The following is a 12981-nucleotide window of genomic DNA, read 5'->3' on the forward strand; positions in this document are numbered from 1 at the left end:
TTCCTTAGCAAATTGTAGAGATTTGACATTTCTTTCTACACGTGTGAACCCTCTAGATGGCATGCTTCCAGCCTCCACAGGGAATCTTTCCATGTCTTTTACAAAGTTGTCCGCCGTTTCTTGCAAAATCAAAGGTCAAATTCCAAATGAAGTTGGGAACTTGAGCAGATTAATAGGTCATTATCTCAATGATAACGACTTGATTGGATCGATTCCCACGTCAACTTTTAACTCGAGAGGCCTTCAACGCTTGTACTTGAGTAATAACAAACTTACAGGATCTATCGGAGATAATATATGTAAATTACCGCGCTTGGATATCATAGACTTGACTCAAAATCAACTTTCAGATCTCTTCCTAAATGTTTAGGGAACGTTACTTCCCTCAGGGAGATATTTCTAGGTTTCAACAATTTCAGTTCCAATATAGTACTCCCTCCGTTCCACCTTAGCAAAAAACAAATATATTAACAAATCAATAATATAATAAAAATAAATTACTTTTACCTTTTGATTAGAGCACGCACAAGAAGTAAAACTTTTGATATTGGAAATCCAACAATACCAAGTTACTATGTGACTTTTCCAATCATCATTTAGTTGTTACTTTATTGTCTAAGGGTAGAATTGAAAAAAACTAGCCAATTTATGTCTTGGTTTCCTAAGGTGACACTTATTATGGGACGGAGGGAGTAGTAAGTGTTGGTGATATTGCAATGAAATTACAATTACAATTGAAAAATAAAAATGAAGAAATAAAATTTCTTCGGCTGAGGCGCGGATATCTCGCTCTCTTTAAGGAGATTCAAGCCCACTGCAACAAATTTACCGGTCCAGCAGTAATCTTTCTGACTTGTCCCCTCCAGGATACAACAGCCCGATCACGTCGTATAACTCAACAAACTCTGGACAAGATGTTGAGTCCAAAGCTCCACCAAAAAAGAACACCTTCCTTCAACTAATAAACTCTTTTATTTTTTACTTTCCTCACTTTTTATGAATTCTCCAAAGGATATATATTTTCCTCTCTACTCTCACAAGTTAAGGATTGGTAACTTTTTTTTTTTTATATATGAATTGGTAAGTAATATCATCCTTATATAATATCATCCTTATATAATGGATGAAAAAGGTATAGGTCACATTTTCTTTTACCACAAAACGTGAGAAACTTAGACAACATTTGTTTCTTTGTGGCTGCCCAAATGTGAAAAACATTGTCACATTTTATACCACAAAAATGTGAGTAACTAGACTACATTTTGTTTCTTTGTGGCTGCCGAATGTGAAAGGCATGGTCAAAGGAAGAAGAAAAGATACTTTGAATAATATTAAAATGCTTCAAAAACACTTACAATCCCCCACTCATTTTAATATTAATCTAAGAGAGCTTATTAGTTGAAGGTAGACTAGTATGCATAATGAAGGTATGCTCTGCATTGAACCTTCACTTAGTAAAACAATAATCTTTACTCCAGAGCCGTAGTGGTCTCAAACTTGAATTATGACTGCTTTAGGGAAATAAAGAATTACTGCTTACACATAATAATCAAGGTGTTGACATGAGCTTTAATAGCTAGCACATTACAGCCTTGTGCTATCCCAGTTTTCATGAGTGCTTTTGAGAACGAGCCCAATTCTCATAGGAAGCGACCTACTTCCACACTCACATAGGTGAAATCTGTCAAGAGTGCTTCTGTAACTTAACACCCCACTCATACGAGCTACAGAGTTTCATTAAGAGTTTATAAACTCAACCTCCACAAATTGTTACAGAATAATGCACTTACACCATAGGGAGGGAATAAATAAAATAGTGCATTTTTCTCAACAAGTCATCATATGATTCGTTTTTCCCATTGAACCTGGTTATAGGATCTCTAGTCCCCAGGTTGGGTTTCCTCATATACGACTCATGAATTTATGGGCTTCAATCCCATCCCCCTCGATGTGCTCCAGACTTTTTCTCTTGCCAAGGCCTTGGTTAGTGGATCTGCAAGATTATCACAAGATTTGACATAATCAACATTAATTGTACCACTTGTTTTTGAAGCATTTTAATATTATTCAAAGTATCTTTTCTTCTTCCTTTGACCATGCCTTTCACATTGGGCAGCCACAAAGAAACAAAATGTAGTCTAGTTACTCACATTTTTGTGGTATAAAATGTGACAATGTTTTTCACATTTGGGCAGCCACAAAGAAACAAATGTTGTCTAAGTTTCTCACGTTTTGTGGAAAAATAAAGTGACCACTATACTTTTTTTCATCCATTATATAAGGATGATATTACTTACCAATTCATATATATATAAAAAAAAATAAGTTACCAATCCTTAACTTGTGAGAGTAGAGAGGAAAATATATATCCTTTGGAGAATTCATAAAAAGTGAGGAAAGTAAAAAATAAAAGAGTTTATTAGTTGAAGAAAGATGTTCTTTTTTTTTTGTGGAGCTTTGGACTCAACATCTTGTCCAGAGTTTGTTGAGTTATACGACGTGATCGGGCTGTTGTATCCTGGAGGGGACAAGTCAGAAAGATTACTGCTGGACCGGTAAATTTGCTGCAGTGGACTTGAATCTCCTTAAAGAGAGCGAGATATCCGCGCCTCAGCTGAAGAAATTTTATTTCTTCATTTTTATTTTTCAATTGTACTTGTAATTTCATTGCAATATCACCAACAATTTTTAAGGAGATTCAAATGGCTACAGTTGAAAAATCGGCGGATGTCAAAGTAGGAGATCTAAACAAGCCATTTCGGTTCAACGGTACTCATTTTAAGAGATGGAAGGGTAAAGTACTTTTCTACTTAAGCCTTCTCAATGTTTCTTATGTGTTAACTGAGAAGAATCCAAATAAAATAGACAACGGTTCCATGAATGATGAAGAACTTATTTCTTTTCAAGAAAAAACTGAAAAGTATGATGAAGATTCATACAAGTATCGGTATTATTTACTTAATTGTCTATCAGATAATTTTTATGATTATTATGATAGAACTTACTCTACTGCAAAGAAAATTTGGAAAGCGTTGCAAAGTAAATATGATACCGAGGAGGCTGGAGCGAAAAAATATGCTGCTAGTAGATTTTTTCATTTCCAAATGGTAGATAACAAATCAGTGGTAGACCAAGCCCAAGATTTTATAATGATCGTTGGAGAGCTCAGGTCCGAGGAGATAAAAATTGGAGATAACCTTATTGTTTGTGGCATAATAGATAAACTTCCACCTTCATGGAAGGAATTTCAAAAAACTATGCGCCACAAACAAAAGGAAACCTCTCTTGATACATTGATTATGCGAATCCGCATGGAGGAAGAAGCAAGGGGCCAAGATGCACTTTTGCAAACGGAAGAGAGCAACTTACAACCCGTCACAAATAAGGTAAATTTAATTTCTTCAAATAATGTTGCTCCTAATGCTAACAAAAATACCTCTATGAAGCATAAGAAGAAAATATTCAAGAAAAATAACGGTAGACCTCCCAAGAAAAATAATGGTGGTATCAACCAAGCATAAAATCAACAAGCACAAAACGGAGGACCATGCTTTGTCTGTGGCAAGAGTGGGCATATTGCTCGATTTTGCAAGTTTCGGAAACGTGGTCCTACACCTCAGGCGAACGTTACCGAAGAGCCACTTGTGGCGATGATAACAGACATAAATATGGTTGAAAATGTTGATGGATGGTGGACTGATTCTGGTGCAAACCGTCATGTCTGCTATGACAAAGATTGGTTCAAAGTGTATACTCCATTTGAGGAACCCAAAACCATCATGCTTGGTGATTCTCACACTACTCAAGTGCTTGGAAAGGGAGATGTCGAGTTGAGCTTTACCTCAGGAAGGGTGTTAACTCTAAAAGATGTACTTTTTACTCCTTCCATGAGAAAAAATTTGATGTCTAGTTTTCTTCTTAATAAAGCAGGCTTCAAACGGATTATTGAGTCTGATCAATATGTAATAGTGAAAAAAGGTATTTTTGTGGGAAAGGGGTATGCTTGTGATGGGATGTTTAAGTTGAATGTTGAGATGAATAAAGTTACTAATTCTGTTTACATGCTTTCTTCCACTAATTTTTGGCATGCTCGTTTGTGTCATATTAATAATCGTTATGTGGGAATCATGAGTAGTTTAGGATTAATCCCAATGATTAAAAAGGATTTTAAAAAATGTGAAGCTTGTAGTAAAGCCAAAATCACAAAAAGGCCTCATTTTCAAGTTGAAAGAAAAACTGAATTATTAGAGTTAATTCATACTGATATTTGTGAACTTGGAGGAATTTTAACTCTTGGAGGAAATAGATATTTTATTACTTTTATTGATGATTTTTCCAAGTACACATATGTTCTCTTGATGAAAAATAAAAGTGATGCTTTTGAAAATTTTAAAAATTTATCTCCATGAAGTTGAAAATCAGTTTGGTAGAAAAATAAAAAGAATTAGAAGTGATAGAGGCCGTGAATATGAGTCGAATGAGTTTAATTCTTTTGTTAGATCATTGGGAATAATTCATGAAACTACTCCACCTTACTCTCCTGCATCTAATGGTGTTGCGGAGAGAAAAAATAGAACTTTGGTTGAGTTGGCAAATGCCATGCTTATTGAGTCTAGTGCACCTTTAAATTTTTGGGGTGAAACTATTTTAACTGCTTGTTATGTGTTGAATCGTGTGCCTCATAAAAAGACTAAATTAACACCATTTGAGTTGTGGAGAGGTCACAAGCCAAATTTGGGATATCTAAGAGTTTGGGGTTGTCTAGCTTATGTAAGGTTAATGGATCCCAAAATAAGTAAATTGGGTAAAAAAGTTACTACTTGTGCTTTTCTTGGTTATGCTTCAAATAGTACAACCTATAGATTTTTTAGTTTTGAAGATAATATAATAATAGAATCAGGAGATGCTATTTTTCATGAAAATAAATTTCCATTTGATTCTAAAAATAGTGGGGGTCATAGGACTAATGAAAATATTTTGTCACTACCTAGCTCTTCTACTTCTGTTTTGAAAAATAAAGAAAGTGATGATTTTGAGTTAAGAAGAAGTAAAAGAGCTAGAGTAGAAAAAGATTTTGGTCCTGATTTTTATGTTTTTAACGTTGGAAATGACCCTCTCAATTTACAAGAAGCTTTATCTTCACATGATGCTATTTTTTGGAAAGAGGCTGTAAATGATGAAATGGAATCACTTATTTCCAATAAAACTTGGAAGTTAGTTGATTTACCACCGGGTTGTAAAATAGTTGAGTGTAAATGGGTCCTTAGAAAAAAGTTAAAACCGGATGACTCTGTTGATAAATATAAGGCTAGACTAGTTGCTAAAGGTTTTAAACAACTAGAAGGCCTAGAATTTTTTGATACTTTTTCTCCGGTAACTAGAATTACATCCATAAGGCTTTTAATTGCTATTGCTGCAATTTTTGATTTGCATATTCACCAAATGGATGTAAAAACTGCTTTTTTAAATAGGGACCTAAATGAGGAAATTTATATGGAACAACCTGAAGGTTTTATTGAAGCAGGCCAAGAAAGCAAAGTGTGTAAACTTACTAAATCCCTATATGGCTTGAAACAGGCACCAAAGCAATGGCATGAGAAAATTGATTTCTGCATGATTGAAAATGGTTTTAAAACAAACGAATGTGATAAGTGCATCTATCACAAGTCTTGGAATAATTCACATGTTATTGTTTGCCTCTATGTTGATGATTTGTTGATCTTTGGCTCTAACATGAATGGTATTGATGAAACTAAAAATATTCTTAGAAGCCATTTTGACATGAAAGATCTTGGTGAGGCAAATTTAATTCTTGGAATAAAAATTACTAAAACATGTGATGAAATATTCCTTGACCAGTCACATTATGTTGAGAAAATCTTGAAAAAATATAACTTTCTTGATTGCAAGCATGTTATAACTCCTTTTGATTCAAGTGTTCACTTGTTTCCTGTTCAAAGTGACAATGATGTGATAAATCAAAAGGAATATGCTAGCTTAATTGGAAGTTTGAGATATGTGACTGATTGCACTAGGCCTGATATTGCGTATGCAGTTGGAGTACTTAGCAGGTTTACAAGCAAGCCAGGTAGTGAACATTGGCATGCCATAACGAGAGTTATGAAATATTTAGTTGGTACAAAAACCTATGGCTTGTTTTATAAAAAAATATCCTGCTGTACTTGAAGGCTTTACTGATGCAGATTGGAACACTTTATCTGGTGATTCCTGTTCTACCACTGGTTATATTTTTACGTTGGCAGGTGGTGCTATTTGTTGGAAATCAAAAAAGCAAACTATTATTGCTAACTCTACCATGGAGGCTGAACTAATTGCTTTAGCTTCAGCTAGTGAAGAAGCGAATTGGTTAAGAGATTTATTATTTCAAATTCCTTATTTGAAAAATCAATTCCTCCTATTTTAATTCATTGTGATAGCACCGCTGCAATTGGTAGAGTTCAAAACCGTTATTATAACGGTAAATCCAGACCTATAAGGAGAAAACACAGTACTGTGAGATCATAATTGACAAGTGATACAATTAATGTTGATTATGTCAAATCTTGTGATAATCTTGCAGATGCACTAACCAAGGCCTTGGCAAGAGAAAAGGTCTGGAGCACATCGAGGGGGATGGGATTGAAGCCCATATCTATTTCCTCCAAGAGTTAAAATTCCTCCAAGTTCACAAATATCAGTATGAATTAACTCTAATAATTCAGTTTTTCTTTCAACTTGAAAATGAGGCCTTTTTGTGATTTTGGCTTTACTACAAGCTTCACATTTTTTAAAATCCTTTTTAATCATTGAGATTAATCCTAAACTACTCATGATTCCCACATAACGATTATTAATATGACACAAACGAGCATGCCAAAAATTAGTGGAAGAAAGCATGTAAACAGAATTAGTAACTTTATTCATCTCAACATTCAACTTAAACATCCCATCACAAGCATACCCCTTTCTCACAAAAATACCTTTTTTCACTATTACACATTGATCAGACTCAATAATCCGTTTGAAGCCTGCTTTATTAAGAAGAAAACTAGACATCAAATTTTTTCTCATGGAAGGAGTAAAAAGTACATCTTTTAGAGTTAACACCCTTCCTGAGGTAAAACTCAACTTGACATCTCCCTTTCCAAGCACTTGAGTAGTGTGAGAATCACCAAGCATGATGGTTTTGGGCTCCTCAAATGGAGTATACACTTTGAACCAATCTTTGTCATAGCAGACATGACGGTTTGCACCAGAATCAGCCCACCATCCATCAACATTTTCAACCATATTTATGTCTGTTATCATCGCCACAAGTGGCTTTTCGGTAACGTTCGCCTGAGGTGTAGGACCACGTTTCCGAAACTTGCAAAATCGAGCAATATGCCCACTCTTGCCACAGACAAAGCATGGTCCTCCGTTTTGTGCTTGGTTGATACCACCATTATTTTTCTTGGGAGGTCTACCATTATTTTTCTTGAATATTTTCTTCTTAGGCTTCATAGAGGTATTTTTGTTAGCATTAGGAGTAACATTATTTGAAGTAATTAAATTTACCTTATTTGTGACGGGTTGTAAGTTGCTCTCTTCCGTTTGCAAAAGTGCATCTTGGCCCCTTGCTTCTTCCTCCATGCGGATTCGCATAATCAATGTCTCAAGAGAGGTTTCCTTTTGTTTGTGGTGCATAGTTTTTTGAAATTCCTTCCATGAAGGTGGAAGTTTATCTATTATGCCACAAACAATAAGGTTATCTCCAATTTTTATCTCCTCGGACCTGAGCTCTCCAACAATCATTATAAAATCTTGGGCTAGGTCTACCACTGATTTGTTGTCTACCATTTGGAAACGAAAAAAATCTACTAGCAGCATATTTTTTCGCTCCAGCCTCCTCGGTATCATATTTACTTTGCAACGCTTTCCAAATTTTCTTTGCAGTAGAGTAAGTTCTATCATAATAATCATAAAAATTATCTGATAGACAATTAAGTAAATAATACCGACACTTGTATGAATCTTCATCATACTTTTTAGTTTTTTCTTGAAGAGAAATAAGTTCTTCATCATTCATGGAACCGTTATCTATTTTATTTGGATTCTTCTCAGTTAACACATAAGAAACATTGAGAGGGCTTAAGTAGAAAAGTACTTTACCCTTCCATCTCTTAAAATGAGTACCGTTGAACCGAAATGGCTTGTTTAGATCTCCTACTTTGACATCCGCCGATTTTTCAACTGTAGCCATTTGAATCTCCTTAAAAATTATTGGTGATATTGCAATGAAATTACAAGTACAATTGAAAAATAAAAATGAAGAAATAAAATTTCTTCGGCTGAGGCGCGGATATCTCGCTCTCTTTAAGGAGATTCAAGTCCACTGCAGCAAATTTACCGGTCCAGCAGTAATCTTTCTGACTTGTCCCCTCCAGGATACAACAGCCCGATCACGTCGTATAACTCAACAAACTCTGGACAAGATGTTGAGTCCAAAGCTCCACAAAAAAAAAAAAAAAGAACACCTTTCTTCAACTAATAAACTCTTTTATTTTTTACTTTCCTCACTTTTTATGAATTCTCCAAAGGATATATATTTTCCTCTCTACTCTCACAAGTTAAGGATTGGTAACTTATTTTTTTTATATATATATGAATTGGTAAGTAATATCATCCTTATATAATGGATGAAAAAGGTATAGGTCACATTTTCTTTTACCACAAAACGTGAGAAACTTAGACAACATTTGTTTATTTGTGGCTGCCCAAATGTGAAAAACATTGTCACATTTTATACCACAAAAATGTGAGTAACTAGACTACATTTTGTTTCTTTGTGGCTGCCCAATGTGAAAGGCATGGTCAAAGGAAGAAGAAAAGATACTTTGAATAATATAAAATGCTTCAAAAACACTTACAGTAAGTTTGGGGAATCTTAAAGATCTATTGGCTCTTAACTTATCGTCAAACAACATGGGTGACTCTTTACCTCCAGAAATTGGAAAACTAAAGGCTATGATACAAATAGATCTGTCAATGAATCAATTTTCAAATGGAATTCCTAGAGAAATTGGAGGCATGCAAAATCTGGTATCAAGTCCACAACAAGCTGCAAGGATCTATACCTAACTCAATAAGCAACATGGTAGGTTTGGAATTTTTAGACTTTTCTCATAATAATATATCTGGAATCATTCCGAGGTCTTTGGAGAAACTTCAATACCTCAAGTAGTTCAATGTTTCTGTCAACAAATTGTATAGTGAAATATCTTCGGGGGGCCTTTCAAGAACCTCTAAAGTCAGTTTTTTCTCTCTAATGAAGCATTATGTGGTTCTTCAAGATTTAGCTTCCCGCCATGCCCCACTACTTCATCAAGCCATAGATTAAATAGGAAAAAAGTTCTAGTTTTGTTTCTTCTACTGGGAATTGCATTGGTATTTATTCCTATTACCTTTGTGGTCGTATGGATAAGGTATAGAAGAGGTAAAAGAGCTCCTCAATAATCTGATTTATTGTCCATCTCAACAAGAGTAAGAATTTCATACCATGAGCTGCTCCAAGCAACTGAATCACTTAGTGAGACTAATTTGATTGGTTCTGGGAGTTTTGGCTTTGTTTATAAAGGCATTCTCAGAAATGGAACTCCTATTGCAGTTAAAGTTTTCAATCAGAAATTGGAAGCAATATTCAAGAGTTTCGATAAAGAATGTGAAGTTTTGCGCAGCCTTCTCCATAAGAATCTCATAAGAGTCATCACTAGTTGTTCTAACATCAATTTTAAGGCCTTAGTACTTGAGTACATGCCTAAAGGAAGCCTCGATAAGTGGTTGTATTCACACAATTACTTCCTAGACATCATGCAAAGACTAAGCATAATGATCGATGTGGCGTGTCCATTGGAATACCTCCACCATGGGTGTCCATCGTCCGTGATTCATTATGATCTAAAGCCTAGTAATGGCTTGTTGGATGAGAATATGGTTGCATACCTAAGAGACTTTGGTATTTCAAAACTGCTTGGTGAAGATGAAAGTGATTTATACACAAAAACCTTAGCAACATTGGGTTATATTGCACCGGGTTCGTCTTTTGGTTTGCTTTGAACATTGACTTTCCCTTATTTATTTTTTTCACCAAGAAATTATGTTACATCTTTAAATTAATTGTTTGAGTGTAGAGTATGGATTGGATGGATTGGTGTCAACAAAATGTGATGTCTATAGTTATGGGATCATGTTTGATGGAAACCTTGACAAGGAGAATGCCTAACGATGAAATGTTCAAGGGAGATCTTAGCTGGAAGCAATGGGCGAGCAGTTCACTCCTAGAGGCAGTAATGGATGTTGTAGATGCTAACTTGGTAACACCAAATGATAGTTAATTGAAGTCAAATTATGTGGCATCGATCATGAAAGTGGCATTAGATTGTTGTGTTGAACCTCCTGCAAGAAGGATAAACATGAAAGATGTTATAGGAATGCAACAGAAGGTCAAGATTCAATATCTTGCATGTTGAGCATCTTTTTGGAAACTCCTGTTCCAAATCACTTGTTTGTTGCACATGTTCGCTAAATTAGTGGATTCATGTAAATATTGTCTTTTTGTTTTAGCACTTGAGTCGTGCATGATTCTGTTTTAGCTTTAGAAATGCTGGCTGGTTGCAATAAATCTTACTTTTTTCCTCTTAATATTAATGTTGCAAAATGGTTATGTTTAGTAGACAAAAAATAAACAGGTACTTTAAATCAGAAAAAATAATTTCAAAAAGGAGTTTAAGTTTTATACACTGTCAGTGTACAAAATTTTTTACATTGAATTCAGTGGGATAATCTCAGCGGAATTCGAATTCAGAAATCCGAGCTTGCACCAAAAAATTTGGATTAAAGACCCATTAACAAAACATCTAAACATGCAGCCAAACCACAAGCAAATATCCAAGAACCAGTGACACAATTAAGCAAGAACACATCCATTTATCATTTTCCAATCCCAACACCAGCTTTTTCCTCCAGAACTATTCACCAGAAAGATGAAACGGTGAATAACAATGAGATTTACAAAATTCATTAAACAAAAGAATCTAGCGTAAAGGATAGATTAGTCAAGTCATAGGCCTATATACAGGGCAGATCTAGGATTTGAAGGTGGCGGGTGCCACAATTTTTTTCAATGTACATCTTGTTAGAAATGTGTATTTGGGTCGGATCTATCTCTTTTTAGTTTATTCAGGTCAACTTAACAGACTTTTTTTATTTGCAAATATGAAATTACATCTCAAAAATCAAGAAACGAATATAATTAGCATCTTAAACAAGGAATCACACCCATTAACAACAGAAGTAAAATCAACATTTCCACCGAGAAACTTGCATCTCTTATATATATTAAAAAATGAATTTGCACAAGTAAAATAACATATTCAATAAGGGAATTACACCAATCAAAATAAGAAAAATAATAGAAAAACTCTTCAATAAGTAAATACACCCCATAAGTAAATGTAGAATTAGATAAACTACAAGTTCTCAAAAATAAATCATAAATTTCATGTTTTTGCTAAGCAGTGCTTACGAAATTTCCATCACAATTTAAGAAGTAAAGTGATTTAAATTGAATTTAACAATTATGAAATAGCACAAATTTTTATAATACACTCCTTTCGTCCATTTTTATTTGTCCATTATACTAAAAATATATGTCTACTTTTACTTGTAAGTTATATAGTTTGAAAAACCAAGACATTATTTACCATTTTATACATATTTTACTCTTATTATTAAGTACTCCAATTCATTTCTCATTTTATTTATTGCTTATTAAGAGTGTCCCAAGTCAAATATAGACAAGTAAACATGGACGGAGGGAGTAATAAACAAAAGAAATTATTAAAAAAATAAAAAATGAATTTTGATCTCAATCCAAAATTCCCATTGAGACCCAAGTTTTTTGATATAAATACTCATTGATTTGAGATTAAGAGAAATGCTTAATTGAAGGGATTTTGAAGTTTCTATTTGTGTGTTCTCGCTAGAGATGACAGATAAAATAATAAAAAAGAGGAAAGACAATATAAATAATAAAAAGATAAATCGAAAATTGGGAGAGCCGAAAAGGAAATTACTGGTACAAAGGAAGTAAAAAGCACAAAGAAAAACGGGAGTCGGAAAATGTTCAAGATAGATTCAAACTTGTGTCTACCAGTCGTGGCACCTTTGCCTAATTTACGACTATGGGTGGCAAAATCAAATATTTAACCTAATTTAAGCAAATTACAACATACGTATAAAAAATATTTATTAATCTAGGGGGTGCCATGCCACCCCCACCCCAAAGGGTGGATCCGCCCCTGCCTATATATACTCCCTTCCTCTCAATTCATACGACACTCTTTCTTTTTACTCAGTCCAAAAAAGAATGACACCTTTCTATATTTAATAACAATTTTAACTCTAATATTTTCATTCTACCCTTAATGAAATGATTCTAGCCACAAAAATTTATTTAGCTTATTTTAGACCACAATATTCAAAAGTCTTTTTTTCTTTCTTAAACTTTGTGCCCAATCAAACACCCTCATATAAATTAGAACGGAGGGTGAACATAATAAGAAAAGAATTTACAAAATATAACGATACTTTTCAGTTTATAAAATATAGCAATAGATTTCTTACAGAAAATATACGAAAATTTCGCTCATGTTTTAATTTTTTTTAAATGTATTTTTTTTCCGACTCATTGCTTAAAGAAATTGCTCAAACTTTTGTATATGAGAAGTGTATGAAATGTGTATAGTTCCCTCAAGGCTTAAAAAAGTTCGCTCAAAATTTATGAAATATGTATATCTCGTTCAAGGCTTAATAAATTCCCTCAAATTTTTGAGTATGAAAACGGTATAAAATATGTATATCTCGCTCAAGGCTTAAAATGCGCTCACATTTTTCGTGTATAAAGTTCATGTTAGGTTTCTGAAAAATTAATATAACTACAAG

At 34.0% G+C, this 12981-nt stretch overlaps 1 protein-coding gene across 1 annotated transcript; it reads left to right on the forward strand.

Moving 5' to 3' along the window:
- Positions 1-8674: 8674 nt before the first annotated feature.
- On the forward strand, positions 8675-10095 carry LOC132609356 (putative leucine-rich repeat receptor-like serine/threonine-protein kinase At2g24130). Its single transcript, XM_060323309.1, has 3 exons — positions 8675-8687; positions 8912-9067; positions 9617-10095. The coding sequence occupies exons 1-3, from the start codon at positions 8675-8677 to the stop codon at positions 10093-10095; spliced, it is 648 nt and encodes a 215-aa protein (XP_060179292.1).
- The last annotated feature ends 2886 nt before the right edge of the window (positions 10096-12981 follow it).

The sequence above is a fragment of the Lycium barbarum genome, chromosome 1 (assembly GCF_019175385.1).
Source record: "Lycium barbarum isolate Lr01 chromosome 1, ASM1917538v2, whole genome shotgun sequence".
Taxonomy (NCBI): domain Eukaryota; kingdom Viridiplantae; phylum Streptophyta; class Magnoliopsida; order Solanales; family Solanaceae; genus Lycium; species Lycium barbarum.